At 35.1% G+C, this 19,719-nt stretch overlaps 4 protein-coding genes across 4 annotated transcripts; 2 read left to right on the forward strand and 2 right to left on the reverse strand.

The window, feature by feature from the left end:
• The first annotated feature begins 935 nt into the window (after nucleotides 1–935).
• On the forward strand, nucleotides 936–8,350 carry LOC100814609 (protein NPG1). The gene is made up of 6 exons (XM_003534271.5): nucleotides 936–1,196; nucleotides 1,637–1,807; nucleotides 3,723–3,975; nucleotides 4,146–5,356; nucleotides 6,521–6,668; nucleotides 7,271–8,350. The coding sequence occupies exons 2-6, from the start codon at nucleotides 1,655–1,657 to the stop codon at nucleotides 7,588–7,590; spliced, it is 2,085 nt and encodes a 694-aa protein (XP_003534319.1). The 5' UTR covers nucleotides 936–1,196; nucleotides 1,637–1,654; the 3' UTR covers nucleotides 7,591–8,350.
• Nucleotides 8,351–8,849: 499 nt separating this feature from the next.
• LOC100815134 (ankyrin-3) lies at nucleotides 8,850–10,801 on the reverse strand. Its single transcript, XM_003534272.5, has 2 exons — nucleotides 10,548–10,801; nucleotides 8,850–9,655 (listed from the first exon to the last, which is right to left on the reverse strand). Exons 1-2 carry the CDS (start codon nucleotides 10,682–10,684, stop codon nucleotides 9,043–9,045), a joined length of 750 nt encoding a protein of 249 aa, XP_003534320.1. The 5' UTR covers nucleotides 10,685–10,801; the 3' UTR covers nucleotides 8,850–9,042.
• Nucleotides 10,802–13,977: 3,176 nt separating this feature from the next.
• Nucleotides 13,978–15,323, forward strand: LOC100779661 (uncharacterized). The gene has a single exon (XM_003533414.5). The coding sequence runs from the start codon at nucleotides 14,298–14,300 to the stop codon at nucleotides 15,060–15,062; it is 765 nt and encodes a 254-aa protein (XP_003533462.2). The 5' UTR covers nucleotides 13,978–14,297; the 3' UTR covers nucleotides 15,063–15,323.
• A 1,079-nt stretch (nucleotides 15,324–16,402) lies between these two features.
• On the reverse strand, nucleotides 16,403–17,943 carry LOC102659694 (uncharacterized). Its single transcript, XM_006587575.4, has 4 exons — nucleotides 17,585–17,943; nucleotides 16,963–17,058; nucleotides 16,837–16,885; nucleotides 16,403–16,682 (listed from the first exon to the last, which is right to left on the reverse strand). Exons 1-4 carry the CDS (start codon nucleotides 17,906–17,908, stop codon nucleotides 16,594–16,596), a joined length of 558 nt encoding a protein of 185 aa, XP_006587638.1. The 5' UTR covers nucleotides 17,909–17,943; the 3' UTR covers nucleotides 16,403–16,593.
• Between the last annotated feature and the right edge of the window lie 1,776 nt (nucleotides 17,944–19,719).

Here is a 19,719-nt window from a genome sequence, read left to right on the forward strand (position 1 = left end):
CAAAATCAAAATATAAGAATTTTTTTTTCCTTCTTCAACTTTCTCCTTCTCTTCTCTTGTTTTTCCTTTTTTCTTCTTCTATGCATACATTAGTGGCAAAGAGCCACCAATGAAAGTAATGAGAGGTCCATAGATTCAAAAATCAAATTTTCTTATTTTTTTTCTTTCTTTTTCATATTTACTCCTCCTCTCTTTTCACTTCTCCTCTTCAATTCCCATCACACCTCGAAACAACCATCACTCTTCCCACATTTAAACATCAACAACAATCAAATTCAATAGTTTTCCTTGAACAATAAAATCATAGAAACTAAAAAAATAAAAAATTAAAAATATTGAACAAATTTAAAACTAAATCAAAAAATTATATCTAATAGATTCTTTTGAAGAAATTACAAAATAGATCCAAAAATAAAGGTAATGCAACCAAAAATCAATGGAGAAGAAGGTCTCGACAGAAGGTCATGGGATCGAGGTTGGCATTGTTGGTGGCAAAGAAGAAGGCCTCGAAGGAGGGAACATGATGGTTGGGTTAGAATTGATGTTGGGAGTGGACATTAGTGGGAAATGATGGAATGGGGAGGTGTATGGGTGAAAGTTTCATATTTGGATTTTGGACTAGAGTTAAAAGTGTTTGATTATTATATTTTGATAAAAGATGAGAGAGGAAGAAGGAGAAGGAAGAAGAACCGAAGGAAGATGATGGATAGAAAACTTACTTGATAGATAATAATTAATATTTTTATTTCATTAACGGTGTTAATTTTAGATGGATGAGAGAATTATCTTAAGTTAATTTATAAAAATAAAGGTCAAAAATAAATTTTATAAAAAATAAATGATCAAAATAAAAAAAAAAATAGATCACTTCACGTTTTCACCAAATTTTAAAAAGTCATAGTAATATTTAACTGTTACTTTTCTTGGCATTGAATTCAATTTTGGTCATTCTCTTCTCTCACCACCAGCTGTAACAGCGGTTGACCTCACACCACCCACCACTGTTCTGTTTCTTTCTATTTGTTGTTTTTTTCCTCAAACGAGACAAAACAAACACAAACACAAACATAGGGTAACTCGAATGCAATGCAAAACTTTGATCCAAATCAAATGCTGATAAAATTGAAGGGTCCCTTAGATCTTCTTTGAGGTCACTGTTGCATCTCTCACCTTTGCTCCAACGCCACGTTGCTTTGGTCAGTCACACAACACAACCGTTTCTTTTCTTCTTCTTTTTTTACCCTTCGTTGTTCCATTTCCCGTCTTCTTCCCTGGATCTGCAATTTTCTCCCTACCCAATGAATTTCTCGTTAGAATTTTCAATTTTGCTTCCAAAGTTTGATGATTTTTCTGTTATCATGGAACCCCATTTCACCAAAAACGAGTTTTGCAGGGAGTTGAATCCTATAAGCCATAAGGCATTGCTAGGATCAGTTTTGAGCAATGCCGTGTGAAATGGGGAACTGTGTTTTTCTTTGTGATTCTGAAGATTTTGAACATGTGTGTATGAGTTTTTGTTTAGCCTTTTCTGAAATGCGAATTACGAGTGTGCAATGGCATCGAAGCATGAAAGGGTTACAAAAAAAAAATTGGAACATATGTGGAAAGGGTGGTTATGGGGTGTGTGTGTGTGCAGGTTGGAGGGAGATGATTGATGGAGTCCAGTGAGGATGGGAGCATGTCATATAGAGAGTTCCATGCGAATGGAAGCCGCATGGTTACATCAGAAGTTGAGGCCAAGCTTGATGAAGGAAATATTCAAGAGGCAGAAGATGCATTGCGAGAAGGGTTGTCGCTCAATTTTGAGGTCAGTTTGTTAATTCTCCCACATAGTTAATAACTAGTTTGTGCCTTCCATTTTTGTGTTGCAAAGTGCAAACATTCCCTTCTTTTTCCCTTTTATGACATTTGGTGGCAGCTGTTTCTGGATTGTGCATTTCATATTGCAAATAGTGAGAAGCAAAAACCAAGGACCACATTGTCACTTAGATTTATTGAAGGAAGCTGATCTCAAACTCCCCCATGGTGTCAAATGATTGCAATATTTGTCTCTGAAACATTTTTTATTTTTTATTTTTTGGAATTTGGCATGTAATCATTGCTCATCATGCTTGCTAATTATTTTGACTTCATTATGTTGTCTTGCTATATATTTCTGTTTTGGAGGAACCTATCGAGACTTGGGGGCGCAAGTAGGCATGACAATGGGGCGAGGCGGGGTCGGGTTTAGTCTCTCCACCCGACTCCCCAAGTCCTTCCCGCCCCCAATTCCCGTCGGGATCCAAAAATTAGACTCATCCCGCCTTCGCTTGGGGATCGGGTTTCCCCGCCCTACCCCGCCTCCGATCCTATCTTGTTTTTTTGACTCATAAAAAATGGAGAAAACATGACAATTTGTTTTTGTAGTTAGACTCAATCTATTACAGCATGCTAAATTGAAATTTCAAGTAAAAATTGTTTGATCTCATTTATTTTTGGATAGCTTAAAGAAATAGTGGTCATGACACCTTGTTTACCAATGTTGAAATTCCAAGTGCTTAACAACAGATTAAGTAAAAATTACTTGCTCTCATTTATTTTTTGAGCTCAACATGAAATTAAGTAAAAATTGCACACAATTATAAGGAAACCAATAATTTCATGCATAAAACAAGCATTAATCCATTAAATTTGCAAGGTTATAATAGTAATTTAATATATTTATTATATCAGAATTGCAGTGGGGTGGGGGCAGGGACCAACATACCCGATCCCATCCTCGAACCCGACTTTCTCAATTGGAAAAAACCTGACCCCGATCAACTCAGTTTTTTCCTGTCAAAGTTGGGACGGATCCGGGTTGGTCCCCGCGGGGATGGGTACACTTGCCATGCCTAGGTGCAAGGTCATTAAGTTAATAATGAAATGGTTGAAATTTGGGGGGCATAAGTGTTTTCCTGGTTTTTAGGATATAATTGGATCTCTTTAATCCTAAGATCAAATTAAAAGGTCTTTGGCATCTACCATTATTTCCTTTACCTTAATTTTGTCTGGGTTTTAGAAGTTTCTGGTCCCAACTCCTAACCTTCTACTGAAAATATGTTAATGCCTGCCATCTATAAACTCTTTCTTTGAATTGTCAAAATTGCCCCCTTTTTGGCTATGTTTGGACTCTGTGATCTATGATTACATTTTGAACAACCAAAAGTTTTTGGTTAATTACTACAAATCTGTTGTTGGATGTTACAGAGTTGACATAGGGTGAGAAATGCAGACAAAAAGAATCAAATTTTAACAAGAAAAATTTGTAATGCCTGCCTTAGCTAGGTAACAGTTATTCTCAACACTTTCAACAACTAGGGGATAAATTTCTTGAGTCAAACCTTTGGATCACTCCTTTCCACAGAATAATATTTTTTATATGTGAGAGCATGGAATTTTCTTTTGTGATGTGATCAGTACTCTGATTACTCTTTTATGAGCATCAAACATATTATGGATTGCAATTTATACACATGAACATAACATAATTAGATTTGAAGCTAGATAAATATGGCAATACAAGAACTGGATCTCAATTTTGTACAATGTGTAAATTTGATGCAAATGATCCCTTAAATGTTTGTATATGAAGATCTTGCATGCCGTGATTCTTGGCACTGGATTGGAGCAGCATATTTATTGGGATAAATTAATCAGATGTTTGAGTTTTTCCCAATTGTTACTTTTTAAAACTTTAACAGGAAGCAAGAGCTCTTCTTGGAAAGTTGGAGTATCAGAGAGGTAATGTAGAAGGTGCTCTTCGTGTGTTTGATGGGATTGATCTCCAAGCTGCCATACAGAGATTGCAACCTTCCTTTTCTGAAAAAACACCAGTCAAGAAAGGTCGCACTCGCACTGAATCACCCTCCTCAGTCTCTCAGCATGCTGCTAGTTTGGTGCTTGAAGCCATCTACTTAAAATCGAAGTCTCTGCAAAAACTGGGGAAATTTACTGGTATTGAATATAGTATTGATTGTTGAAAGTTGTTCTCAACCTTGCCTTTACATTCTTAATATTGCTTTTCCTTCTAAATGAGAATGATTCCTCCTACATTTTTAATATTATATATTATATTTCTTTATCAGAATGAATATATTGAAATGCTTGTTTAATGGATTGTGCAGAGGCTGCTAATGATTGTAAACGTATTCTTGATGCCGTTGAGAAGATATTTTATCTAGGTGTTCCTGATATTCAAGTGGATAATAGATTGCAAGAAATAGTCAGCCATGCAGTTGAGCTCCTTCCAGAGCTTTGGAAACAAGCTGGTTGCTACGATGAGGCAATCTCTGCTTATAGGCGAGCCCTTCTTAGTCAATGGAACCTTGATAATGATTGCTGTGCAAGAATTCAGAAGTCATTTGTTATTTTTTTGCTATACAGTGGGGTGGAGACAAGTCCACCTAGTTTAGCAGTTCAGATTGATGGATCATATGTGCCTAAAAATAATCTTGAAGAGGCTATTCTGCTATTGATGATTTTTTTGAAAAATTTTTGCCTTGGCAAGATGAAATGGGATCCTTCAGTCATGGAACACTTGACTTTTGCACTTTCTATATGTAGTGGAACTACTGTTTTAGCAAAGCAACTTGAAGAATTGAATCCTGGAGTATACCATCGAATTGATTGTTGGAATACTTTAGCTTTATGTTATAGTGGAGCTGGACAAAATGACAGTGCTTTGAATCTGCTAAGGAAGTCTTTGCACAAACATGAACGACCAAATGACCTTACATCATTGTTGTTAGCAGCCAGGATCTGCAGTGAGGATCCCTATCTTGCTGCTGAGGGAGTGAACCATGCACAGAGGGCAATCAGTAATGCTCACGGCCCAAATGAGCATTTAAAAGGTGTTGCTCTTCGGATGTTGGGACTTTGTTTGGGAAAGCAAGCTAAGGTCGCTTCCTCTGACTTTGAGAGGTCTCGCCTTCAGTCCAAAGCTCTGGAGTCATTGGTGGCGGCAATTAGATTGGAGCCAAACAATTCTGATCTGATTTTTGAATTGGCTGTTCAGTATGCAGAGCACCGAAATTTGCCTGCTGCTTTGCGTTCCGCGAGGCATTTCTTTAACAAAACAGGTGGTTCTGTATCGAAAGCTTGGAGATTGCTTGCTCTAATTTTGTCTGCACAACAAAGATTTTCAGAAGCTGAAGTGGTGACAGATGCTGCTTTAGATCAAACTTCAAGATGGGAGCAGGGGCCACTGCTTAGGCTGAAAGCAAAGTTGAAGATCTCCCAATCACGACCCATGGATGCTATTGAAACTTATCAGTACCTTCTTGCATTGGTTCAAGCCCAGAAGAAATCCTTTGGGTCTCTCCAAATTAGTTCAAAGGTAAGATTCTGCCATCTACTTATCTTCTTTCAGGATTCCTTTGTTTAATATAATAGCCACGCATGTCAATTGTATGTTATAATGGTTTTTTGTTATTAAATTACCTAAGTCATGTCCTAATAGTAGCTGAATATATGTAATGGGGGAAGTGGGTTTCGGATAAGAACTCTTGAATTTGTCTTAGACCTAATTCAACTCCAAAAGCTGCTAACTCATGAGGATGTATAGTTGATGTGGGATCTCAACACCCCCCCCCCCTCCCCCTCATGCCCAGGATTGATCATTGGTAACATGGAGATTGCCGGTCTGATATTTTTTAATTGCACTGCAGGCCAGGTAGGACTGATTTTTAAAAAAATATTGCATTGGGAAAGCTGCAGGGCCAAGTATGTTGCACTGGGAAAATTGTGGGGCCAGGTAGATTTTTAGCCAGTTGAGGGTGGCCAAAATATTGTATCTATGATAAGCGCTGATACTATCTTGAATTTGGCCTGAGCATAACTCAATCCTAAAAATTAGCTCATGAGGTAAGGATTGCCTACTTTGACCATATTTACAGTTGATGTAGGATCTCAACAAGAATCTTGAGAGAACAATGCTACAAAAGCTACTGTTCTGAATAGAAATTCCAAGGCCTTATGAACCCCCACAACATAATCTCATACTTCCAATGTGGGCCTCGAGTCTTGTACCTTGTAATTGGATCCTACATCTCACTACGCACAACAGCTTTGGCACCCATGCAGGCTAGCTGTGCATTAGTCCTTTAAATAGTGTTGAGTGAACATAACAACATCGGCACATCACATCTCACCACCCATGTTGCTTGTTTGCAGCTAAGGAACATGGTGAAAAGATCTAATACCAATTAATAAGAACTGTGAGACAACCTGTAAGTTGTTTTTATGGAGATAGCTGTTGTCTGGGAAGCTTTATCTTAAATTCTTTAAAAATGAGTACTTCAAAGATTAGTCAAGAAATGTATAAGAAAGAAAGTTGTTTTTTATATATTTCTTTTATGATGTTCTGATATTTCCTTTTCATTGTCATTTTGTACACTGAATTTTAGTGCTTCCTCTTTTTTTTTGGTTGATGCATGGGACTTCAATTATAAATTGCTGATTGCAAAATCAATCTTACCTCCATTTTCTCAACTCTTTCCAGGTTGAGTATGATAAAGTAAATGAATTTGATATTTGGCATGGTCTGGCAAATTTATATGCTAGTCTTTCTCATTGGAAGGATGCTGAAATCTGTTTGCAAAAGGCCAGGGAGTTGAAGGAATACTCTGCAGCATTGATGCACACTGAAGGCAAGACCAAATCCTTTTGTTTGTTTGAAGTTTTCTATTTAAGCCTGTTGAACTTAACCCCACCCTTTTTGATCTAATTGAGGCGGAGGCAGGACCGAGGATTGAGTCCCTTGCCTGCAAAACTCCTGTCCTATTGTTGCTGTGCCTATGATAGGATTATGGATCCAAATTGGGCCCAATAAGGCTTTAATGGATCTGGGAGCATATGCTCTTATGTATTCTGTCTTCCTTTTCTTATTTTTGTATAATCTTCCTTTTTGTTAGATAGGAGTTGAATCCTATCAATTGGTGCGTTCATTGAGAGAAGTTTAGGGGAGATTTTGGTGTATGCAAATGAACATGTTTTCCCTGTGACTTTTTGGGTTCAATTGAATCCAAAATCCTATCAGCTTATGCCTGTTTATAGGCCTAAGGCTGGATCCACATGCCGTCTTAAAAGTTTTAAGATTGTAAAGTCACATCCATGAAGTCCATGAGGTAGAGCATAAAACCATCACAAACAGGAATGAAGCAATGAGCTAAGAATTATCTGCTTGTATAGAAATATTTGAGTGGACCTACTCTAATATAAACATTTTATATTTTCCTGTGTGCTATGCCAGGTGTTTTGTTTGAAGGACGTGGGCAAAATGAAGAAGCTCTTTGTGCTACTATTAATGCTATACTACTCGAACCAAACTATGTTCCATGCAAGATCTTGATGGGTGCTTTGATTCAAAAATTGGGTACAAAGCATTTGGCTATTGCAAGAAGCTTACTGTCTGATGCACTCCGAATAGAACCCACAAACCGCAAGGCTTGGTATAACTTGGGATTGCTTCACAAACATGAGGGCCGAATAAGTGATGCTGCCGACTGCTTCCAAGCAGCTTCCATGCTCGAAGAATCTGATCCCATCGAAAGTTTTAGCTCTTTACCTTGACAGGATTCAATTCCTAAACAGTTAACTCTGCAGCCATCAGTGAGATTTATCTCATCTTGTTTTTCTGTTGATACATCTTCTGAGTTCAATGGGACACATAGAAAGAGCTTAGGAACTGTATTCCTTTTTTTTTTTTAATTTTAAATTCTTGTCATCACAGACTAGGATCAAAGAAAAAGGATTAAAAACATTATATAGTAAATAAGATAAGAAAGGGATTGATGTTAAACTGGTTGAGGGATGGATGAATTGTAAAGAACTTGGACTGGCAGAGATTATTAACCTTGTTCAACTGCTGCTCGGCCTTGTTAATGTCTTTCGAGCAGTATCATTGTAAAGAGAGTAGAGATTCAGTTTTCTACTTTTACGTGCTTTAGTTTGTTGGCTAGATCTACAGGGCATAAAAAGGAAAATGTTAGGAGTCACTTGAATTCTAATGCAGCCACTTGTGATGTACATTTCTGTAAAAAAAAATTTAACTTTGATGTTTTTGAGCTTGTAGGATACAGAGCTAGAAATGCTTTTGAAAGCTTCTGTATTGAAAAAAAAAAAACTATATTTTTAGTAAAGAAGTTTTCAAAAGAACTTTCGGCTTGTATCTAAACAAGCCCAAGTTGTTACATATGTATTTGTATTAAGCCTTAAATATTTTCCCTCTTCAAAATGGACATTTATACCCATTTTTATGATGGGCAGAGATGGCTTTGTTTATTACCCTCTTAATGCAAAGCTACTGTCTGTGTTTGCAGCTTAAAGATAAGCATTGGATTCGTGCTGATAACCTAGTGCATGTTTGAATGATCTTTGATAAAATTGACTTTGAATAAAATTTGATATTTTAAAATTGATTTTGAAATTATGTATTTATGTTTGAATGTTTGTATATCTAAGAGTAAAACTCGGTATAAATTTTTTTATTTAACATAAAAACTATTAAAAATTATTTCAAAATCAATTTTAGTGGCTGTATTTATCTAAAATTAACTCTAGACTCAATCAGTTATGCAACATGAAACCTATAACACACTTGGATTTTATTTTTTTCTTTTATTAAAAAAATTGATATACTACCTGTATTGTACGTCGGAGAATGAGTTTCTACCTGCGCGTGAAAAGGCGTGTTGCATCATGTTTAGCTGCACATTGCGATTACTGGTGTGTTGAACTTTAACAAAAAAGGGGCTAACTTCTATTAACAAAGTGACCCCCAAATTATCTGCTAAAAGGCAAAGCGGCATGTGCAAACTCAACAAGAGAAATTGTCAAGATAAAATTGTATTAATCTAGAATCAGTTGTTATTTAACAGTCAACCGATAGTCCAGCCAACTAACCCAACAAAGGGATACCAAATCAGATACTATAACATACTATGTTACAATAACAATATTTTAGTTCTACTATGGGTATCATCTGCAACATAAAAACTACAGGTTTTCTGCCAAAAAAAAAAACTACAGGCTTTCTTCTTCTTGGGTATCGTCTGAACTTTGGAGATGGCTTAAGTTAACTCTAGCCTTTTTTGGTTGCGATGACTCTTCTGTTGCATCAACTTCGTTACCCTTCCTCTTCTCTCTTTCATTGTCGTCTTCATCAACAGCAGCTGCAGCAGGTTCAGAACTCAAATCACCTTCAGATCCCAATGTGGATGTCTTTAGATCAGATTCTTCAGCTTTATCTTTGTCTTTGTTTCCCAATTCTCCATTCTTTGTCGACTTCTCAAAGTCCTCCAAAAAGGAGCGGATTTCTCCATTGGTAGCAAGATCTAGAGGGGTCTTTCCTGCCTTTGTCTTGGCACCAAGGCTTGCCCCTTTCTTGGCCAAGTACTTGACGAGTTCCATATGGGAACCTTGAACAGCATAGTGTAATGAAGTCATGCCTTTGCGGGTGGCGGCTTTGAGAGAGGCCCCAGCTGAAAGTAGCGCGCGAACAACTTCCAAATGCCCCTTCTGTGAAGCAAAGTGTATTGCAGCCATGTCATCCATTGCAGAAGCACCAACATCAGCCTTGTGCTTGGAGAGATAAGTGACTACCTCTGCTTGCCCAGAAAACGCTGCTAAATGTAGACTATGGTCCAAATTTGCTAGTCAAGGAAACAAGGTGGCAAAGCAATGCTAGAAAGAATTCCCAAGAAAAACCTATGGTGCATATTTGTTTTCTATTTTCAAAAACTGTTTTTAGTCTTCAAAACAAAATTTAAAGAAAACAGACACCCACACCAAGCTCATGTCTAACCGCATATAGCACCACTCCAAATGACCTATACCTTTGAGTTATGACCATAAAATAGAAGAGGATGAAAAAAAACATATCCTAACTGTTTTGAAATCAATTTTCAAAACTTAATCGATGTTGTGTGAGAAGTTAATTGTTGAATAGCATGAAATTGTTTTAGAATATGATTTGTTAAGCCAAAAAGTGAGAAGTAAATCAAACATACCCCTAGTTACTACTTCACCCACATAAATTTTTGTTCCAATTCAGCCTAGAATACAATCAAAAGAAACATTCAACCGCCCATAGGGATAGGGATAGATGTATGATGGCACCAACACGGGTTCAGATTAAACAAGTAACATCACCCTTTCCATACATGAAAATCTCTGTTCTCAGGAACATGTAAGCCTTATCTAACAGGGGTGATTATGATGCAGTGATTTCATAAAATGGATGGTTCAAACAAGATGGGTAAAATATGCAATGCGTAGAAAAAAGGAACGAATGAAACAGATGCTGCAATGAATCATATCATTATAATAACCTGCAAAACGTAATTTTCAATTCCAGCTACTGTGTTGAGAAAATTAGATGGAGTAACAACTATTTCCCATCGAATAAGAGTACTGTATCAAGAACAACAAGACCGACAAATTGAAATAATCTTATAATTAGGGTTTCTATTGCGTTGAGTTCACATAAAAAAAATTGAATTAATTAATAGAGAAAATGAGGAGGATACGGTGTTCTGGAATGCTTATCTCTGGAATTAACGGCCAAAGGATTTGAAGCCAAAATTGAGTTAACGGCGATGAGATCACCGGACCTTGCCGCCATGTGAAGCTCGTCGGCAGTACTTGGTTTCCGTGGATTACCCATCTGCTTCTTCTTCGCTACCACAGTCCACAAACCAAACCCTAGTGAGTTGTGATGCCAATGCACAACAGAACACTCTTCTGCTCAACTCTCTTTTCTCCCTTATTTTCCTCTTCTTCTTCTTTTTTTATTTAATAATAATAAATATGAAGCTTTTGATTTTATTTTTTTAAAATAGTTTAACTAATTGAATACTGTTTTATTGAAGATTTGTAAATATTTTATGAATTTAATGTTGATTATAGCAACTTTAACTGGGTTGATTAATTCATTTATTAAGCAACATTACTTCTCTTAGGTATTAATTGGTAATGTTTTTGAAACACTAATCGAGTCCATGTCTAATCCTCAAATTTCGTCATTTTTCACTTAAGTCGAGTAAGGAAATATCATGTATGAAGAATGAGTAGAACACAATCATAAAATAATAATAATAATAAGAAGAAGAAGAAGAGCATGATTCCACTGCATTAAAATGCTTAGATAAATTTGTAAGAACTATAAATAAATGATATGTTAGGACTCAATAATTACGCCTAACATAATATAATGAAGTAGAGTGTCTAACAAATAGAGGTTCATGGTTTTTTTAAATATGGTACGGAGAGTATCAATTGCACGCACTAGGAATGAAAAGTTATTCAATAACATCAAGAGGTTAATTTTGTTGTGAAATAATATCATGTCAATTCTCCTCAAATTAGTAGAATCACAAGATTTATGAATTTAACATATATTTTTTATACTATAATTTCAAATAATAATCAATGAATTAAATTAATTTAGTGTGTTCAATGACATTTTGAAAGAAAGTGATCCTTAATTATAACCAACCACTAATAATATTTTTTAATTCTCATACGATTTTGCTTCCTTTAATTTCTTAAACAATAACCTTAAAAGAAAAGACACTTATTAAAAAGTCCTTTATTAATAGCAAAAAATAGTTATTGCTTATCAATACCATCAGCATACTTCCATGAACATTCGTTTCGTAATCCATTTCCACACAACCAACGTACCCGCTGTCAATTTCGTGTATCAAGCAATTAATTTTTCCATGTGTGACCAGCTTACAAACTGTCTCATACGTCTGATAAATTCCTCGTACGATTATGCAGACCCAGCTTCAACAGAAAAAGCTACTGAACTTATTATATATGCAGACACAGTTAAACAGGCTAGCGGATTTGCATACCAACATGGCAGAGGATAGATTAATGAACCCCTCCGTGACCTTAGCCAGTCCCAGGACAAAAATAATATTTAGTTCAATTTAATTATTCATTCTGAATCAAAAAACGATAATGAACTTTTTTATTTATATGTAGATCTCCTTTTAAGTGTTGAACTTATCCTTGTTCGAGTTAAGAATAGATTCAATGATTTACTTATGCAGTTGTGCACAATTATAGCTACAATAACTAGATGGGGTGATGGATGTATATGATTTTCCTTAAGTTGAATAATGACACTCTGAAAGTGATTGGAAAATGAAGTTTCCGGGGGGTTTGGGAGAGAAAGGGAGTGGATGAATATGATCACAAGGGCGATTTTATCATAATGGATATATGTAGTTTAGCTTGAAAGGTCCTAATTCTTGCAAACACCAAGGTAGCACAAAAGCAGATTCTACGGAGTATACTTAGAAATTAATTAAGAAGTTGAGCGTAATATATAGGTCCTGTTTAAATTAAACTTCTCAATCAACACATAGAAAAATAAGATAAAAAGTAAAATAATTAAACATCTTATATAAGTTAATTAATTTTCATTATAAAGCAGATACTACGATGATAACCCCTATTGTGTTTATTAATTAATGATTTGTATTCTTAAAAATTTATTTTTCTTTCTACTATGATCTCATACAAATTATCCAAGTTTTTTCACCACTTACCTAATCTTAGTGATTTCTCAAGTGTTTTTTGGGACTTGTTACAATGACTTAATTTCAATCTATCATTTCTATAACCATGTGTGATTGGGAGGATTGCCCGTTCAAAGCTAGGATGAATAGCTATGGCCACAGGTTGCCTGAAGGCCAATCACCATGACTTTAAGTAACGATATGCAATAATATGATAATTGGTTTGGCAGAGTATTTTGTTGGTGTTTCAATTCGTGATTTCAAACAGTAATGCTAGTTTGTGGTTAGTCAAGTTTATCCTCACGTCTGTGCAAAAAAAAAAAGTTTATCCTCACGTGAATGAGTTTGTTACTTTCCCTTGGCTTGGAGTTGCTGTGACAGATATCCCGTGTCCGACACATCATTCATCGTACGTGTGAAACATCCTATAAACCTCTTTCGGAATCTGAAACATAATCCAAAGTAAACACTTATCAAATGTGAATTTTTTGTAAACTAATGCTTCGATTCACAGAAATATATTGGAATTTGATATTGTCGCGTGATGTCCTCCGACCCTTTTATTTGCAAAGCCTTTTTCATATTTTATTACTTAAATATGGGACGGCCATCTTATTGTGATTTTTAATTTGAATGATGAAGAGTGAAATTGATCTATTTTATTACGATGATTCATTAGCCTTGCGTGAACAAAGCGCGATCATCTATATCAACTCATTTCACTTTGACTTGTTCCCTACTTCTCCTTACTCCCCCTACAATCATGGCTTTGTCGAGCATTTTTGTCACTTGATTTTGTTAGCCCGAGATTGGACCCATTAGTACTTTAATTATTTAATTCTTTCTTTTTTTCTTTTCCCATCTACCCGTTAGGAACTTTGTATTCATACAGATAGACTTTAAAAAAATAAAATTGGAGCGAGGCTTAAACTTAACAAAACATACAAAAGCAAACGGAAGAAACGGTGCCACCTTGACCCATTTGCATGCGCTCTACGCACCGCGCGTTCTTTAGTCTACATCATTTCATAATTATAAACGGCGTATCTATCATCCTTTTCCGGTTTAATCTGCGTTTCAATGGACATTTGTATAAATTTTTAAAAGTAATTCAAATTTTAAGATGGGATGATAATCTATTCTAGCAATTGCTGTGTTAAACCTATCCTAAAAACTTTACGCTTAGATGTTTCGTAAAGGTGTACTACAAATTTTACATCGATTGATAATATACTAAAATGAAGTTTATAAGCAAGAATAATTCTCACCTTTCAAAATTATCTTTCAAAATTGCGTCAAATATATTCAAATCTAAATTTTTAAAAGAAACTTAATACAAATTTTTTTATGTTATACAAAAACTATTTCAAAATCAATTCCCCTTTAGTCGTTATCAAACATACAAATATTTATTTTTAATTCACGTTAGATGATATTCTCCATCATAATCTAAACATGCTAATAATTAACTTAAAATTATCGTTTTGTTTGGTTTTCTTTTCTTTTCATTCTCTCTCTGGTTTCAGCTTCCAGAAATTTTCTTGGCTCCCCGGCCAGTTGTCCCAACCCCTTTTATTTCCTCCCACCCACCTCACTAATCTCACTACTGATCCCATGCGAGAATCCACAAAGCCAAAACAATGCACAAGCTACATCCCTTTATTTCCAAACATAGCAAAACCACGAACACGTTCGGTTAGTTTCTCTTTTCGCCAAAAACCATGAGATGAGCGATATCATATTCATATGCATGCGGATATGCAAATCACTCCCACGAAACCATTCATCCTAAGGTGTTTCCTCATCTCCCTCTTCCTCTCCCTCCCCTTCCTCTTCCTCTACCTCTTCTACCCACAACAACAACAACAACAACAACATCATATCACAACCAAAGACCTCAGAATCCGACCAGGGTACTCCTCCTACGAATCCTACATTCAACGCCAGCTGAACAAGACCCTTAACCCAAAACTCCGAAAAATATGGACAACCCGCGACTGGGACCGCAAGATCCCCGTCTTCGCGCGCTTCTTCGAAGACCTTAAGGTTAATAAAAAGCTTCTCAAAAACACGTCCAAGGCGCTGTGCATCGGTGCAAGAGTGGGGCAAGAGGTGGAAGCGCTGCGGCAAATTGGAGTCGTTGATTCAGTGGGAATGGACCTTGTTCCGTACCCTCCCCTTGTGATGAAGGGTGACTTTCACAACCAACCGTTCCAAAACGACACGTTCGACTTCGAATTCTCCAACGTTTTCGATCACGCGCTGTACCCGCAAAGGTTTGTGGCGGAGATCGAACGCACGTTAAAACCTGAAGGTGTGTGCGTTTTGCACGTGGCGTTGTCGAGGCGTGCTGATAAATACTCTGCTAACGACCTCTACAGCGTGCAGCCACTTGTGGAGCTATTCAAGCGCTCTGCTTTGGTTCACGTTCGCAGCGTCGATGGTTTTGGATTGGACACCGAGGTTGCGTTTCGGAAGAAGGGAGAACCTCTTCGTCGTCACCGTTTGTGATTGCTTTTCTCACTCTTCTCTTCTCTTTTTTTTCCTTTTCCTTTTCGTTTTTTTTAGGGTGGCCATTCTATCTTTCTTTTTGGGTACATTTGATTTTTTTTTCTTTTTTGTTCTTTAAAGAAGTGGAATGGTTGAGTGATGGCGATGGTGATAATCAATGTGTAGTTTTGCCATTTAGCTTATTGCACTGTGCAATTGCTTTGGTGACGCTAGGATGTATAGCACTTCATTATATTAACTATGATGGAGAAGAATTCGTTATCTCAAGCATATATTTAAAAACATTATTTTTACGTAATTTAGCACTAGTCACTAGAACTGGAATAGCTTAAACTATGTCCATGATTGATGATTCGTTTAGCATAATTATTAAGGAGATTTTGTCACTAAATGTTATCAACAGAAATTTAATTACATATACAAAAACAAATTAACAATAATCACATTCTCTGAGAACACCCTCCATTTAATATTTAACTAGCACATCCATCATATAGCTAATAAGGAAATGAGTTACTCCACCAGATTACTTCTGTTTATCGCGACAACTATATAATTTACTATTGTTTCATTTACTAAACCCTTTTTAGTAGCAATTATACATATTTTAAACATTTAATGCATTATAACGGAGTAGTAACTGGACGTCGGAGAGGCTAGGACTTGAGCGGCGCCTGAAGATGGCCGTAATTATTATTTATAGTTACGCAAAAATGTTACCCATAGCAATTTTTTTTTTTTTTGCTAAATTCCCATAGCAAATGATAAACATAACTAATCTGCTCTGGTAAAGAAAAATCACAAAATGTAATAAACTATAAATAATTGGATGGCACTAAAGCACAAAACAAATAAAATTTTCTTTCAATGAGAACGCTGCTTTGCCATAGCTGCATTTTTTTCATTAACTGTCAAAAATAAGTTTCACTGTTTCGGGATGTTTACCCTTGCAATTGTTTTTTTACTGCAGAGTTTCACTTGGAATGTGACGAATACAATAGATGGACCAAGAAAATAAAGAATAATAATGATCTATAATGATCGAGTTCATCAATTTTATTTGTCACATTCGGTAACTAAGTTAATTTTTTAACATTAGAAAAAGAAAATTGCTACCCTCAACCAACTTTTCTAGAATAAATTTTACAATTTAAGAGAGAAATAAAAAGAAGAAAAAATTTCACATTGAGAGCAAATTTGATTTGTTTGTGTCCTCCAGTTATTTCTAGCGTATTGAATTTTTTAATCATTCATTCAATTTTAGTTGGGGTGCTGGATTTCGGCGCATAGACACCTTCCATTCTTAAAACAACTTGTGATAAATGCTAACCCTATGAATATTTCAATTTTCAACTGAACATACATAAAATCATTCAAGGAAATCGTCATTCGTGGATCAACTCTACGGCTAGATGAATGAACACGGAGCAACAGTGCGTAATCCCACAAACCATGAAAGACGTCAAAAAGCTAATGCTTACCTTCAAGCAATCAGTGAGCAACTGGGCATTGCACCAAGCTACTGATGGCGCTAATTTGATGAAATTCCATAACGGTTTCGAAGAGAGTCAATTGCCTTCGCAAACGACTGCGAAAGCTCAGCAATAGAAGTTTTGCATGCTGAAAATTTTAAAATTAAAAATTACTATCTCACAAATGAATTCCGTAGTAATTAAGGACATCTCAATACAAATATGTTGAACAAAACTGCATCTCAAATTATAATGATGAATCAGAGTAAAAGCATTTTCAGTATTTATCGAACAATGCATACCACGAGATGCGCTGGCTTGTGCTTCTGCCATGAATTCTTCATAAGAAGACTGAAAAATAACCATTACACTCTTATCATGTTTCCAAACTATAATTTAAAGTCACGGTGAAGGAAAGGAAACAATACCTTCGTTGCATCTCTGCTTTCCGTTATTCGTTCAGACACCTTTTTGTATTCCTTCTCTGCTTCATCCATTACCTGCTGGTACGCTTGATTCTGCATCTAAAATTTTGAAAATAGAAACAACTAAGTGGTTATTGATCATTAATCCAAAGATTTACATCGATTAAAACGAATTTGTAACTTCTAACAGGTTTCCTAATGCTGATTTGATAATCAAATAAATAACCGAGGGATTAATCTTCAGATTTGATTTTCTACTTTACTACTAACGCTCTCCCAATTTTCTCCTAAACTAGAGAGAACGTGCTAGCGATTGATATCAAGCATCCCGAAGACAGGTAATAATGTGAATATTCCATAATAAGCTGTTTGGATCGCGAAAAAATCTGAATAAAAACACAGAATTCGAATTCACGTTTGACATATTCTAGTCCTTGAATACTTTTCAGTTGCGCTTCATCTTTTTTTTTTCTGTTTTTGTTTCGTTTTTTTTCTGAGCAACCACATGACAATTAATCAATTGATAATCTCAGTGAATTATTCAAAGCAAATTCTATAAATCGATTTCAGAAATGCGATGTAATGCAGATTGTAAGAGAGCGAGGGCGTAAGCGAGAGAAGAAACCTTGAAGCGTTTGTGGAGACGAGAGTTAGAAGCCTCGAGATCCTTGAGGATCTCGGAGTGAGAGCGATCGATGCGGCGCTTGAGATCGTCGACGCCGGAAGAAGCCAAGTTCCTTAGGTCGGAGATGTTGCTCGGAGCTCTGTGGCCGCAAGGTGGAGAAGTGCTGGTGGCGAGAGCAACTCTCGAACCTCTCTTCGCGCCCTTCGAGGAGGAAGCCGCTCTCTTGAAAATCGCCGGAGAATCCGCCGCCGGTGAAGCCACCGGCGACGGTGTTTTCAGAAGATCCGCCACCGTCAGTTTGGTTTTCTTTCCGGTTTTCTTCATCTCTTTGGTCGGGAATTTCAGATTGAAATGCGAGATTGAGCGGTTATCTTGGCGCGAGTATTTAAATATTTAAGCGAATTTTGAAAATGTTTATTAGTTGTGGTGACTAAAAAAGATGTTAAATAATAAAAAAATTCAAATCGAAATCGGTACACAAATTTTCATATTACAAATTTAAGCCTTTATTATTGAATGTTGTATAATCGCTAGTTCTTATTGTTTTGTAATACGTAATTTAGGAATTTTTATATTAAATGAAATTAATTTTTATTTCTTTATTTAGATATTCAATTAAATTTGTTTTTAATTATTTTAATTTTATTTAGTTTTAAATTTAATATTAAATACAATAAATATTCAAAAATTATTGTTTTAATGATATTTGATTAACTAAATTAATTTTAATATAGTTAAAAATTAAAATATTTAAATTTTTATAATTTTATATTTTAATTCCTATCTTTTATTTTCAATAAGAAAAATACTTGTGTAATGAAATAATTCTTGCCAGTAATAAATATTTTTTGAAGACTTAGTAATAAACATTATAATATACTGATAACATAAATTTTTTTATATTTTTATTCAATCCCAAATTAATATATATATATATATATATATATATATATATATATATATATAATAAATTTTTTGACATTTATGATGTCTATTTTAAAAACCACGCATAGGATAATTTAAAATTAATTGGTAGTGTAAAAAAAAAATTACACTGTGACAATGCATGAAAATTAAAATCAACCAAAATATTTATCTTTCAAAATCCATTTGTATATTATCATTATTTGTATTTAATATTTTAGTTTATGACATTTTTTACTAGAAATTATTCAAATTAGTATTTCATAATTAGTTTTATCCCTGTCTAATCTGTTACCAACAATAAAGTAATTCCATGAAAATGGTTGTTTTTTATATCTCATTTTTTAAAAGTTTGGGATAGTTTAGTAACTACGAAAAATCAAAAGTTATTCAGTAACTACATTTAAATTGTTGATCCACATTGTCTTTTATGTTGAAACCTGAGATCCGCCCGTCATAAAAACTGCCCCGCTTGTTTAACATGCTATTTTTTTGAGTTGAGTTGAACGTGATTTATACAATCAAACTGAAATTTATCCCAAAATCATTCCTCTCTTGTTTTCCTGTTGAACGTAAACAAAATCCAAATATAAATCAAGTTACATTAAACTTATTTTTAACCAAACTTAAATTTACAAAGTTAAATAAAAATTCGCATTTTCAACTATAAACCTTTGGATTGCGGTTTAAAGCTTGTCAAAGGAAAACACACCTTCAATACACAAAATACATAAAAATGAAACAATATTTTGTCTCATTAAGATAAAAACATTGATCGTAACTTTTATCCAAAGTTTCTAAGGGATCAAATCCAACCTTGTTGTTAGTACCTTCCTTTTGACCCTTGCAGAGAGACCAAGGGGTGGGGTTTCTGCTGCATGATTTGAAATGAATGTCCACGGAGTGAGTGTGACTGGTGCGTGAATTAAAAAAAAAAAAATCTAACAAAATTCTAAAAATATCCTAGGCGAACTTTTAAAAGAAAAATGTTGTTTCTACCCAAAATTTATACAACACTTTTTATAACAAAAAGAAAGTGTGATATAAAATAAATAATATGTTGAAAAGGCGAGAAAAAATAAATTTGTAAAAAGATGTTACAAAGTTTTTAAATGAAAATAATATCTCTTGAATAGATTTCTATAAAGCACGTCTAGCAAACATTCTAAGTTCTAAAAGTCTCGTAGCAAAAATAAGATTCTAACAATAGC

This window comes from Glycine max, chromosome 9 (genome assembly GCF_000004515.6).
Source record: "Glycine max cultivar Williams 82 chromosome 9, Glycine_max_v4.0, whole genome shotgun sequence".
Lineage (NCBI taxonomy): Eukaryota > Viridiplantae > Streptophyta > Magnoliopsida > Fabales > Fabaceae > Glycine > Glycine max.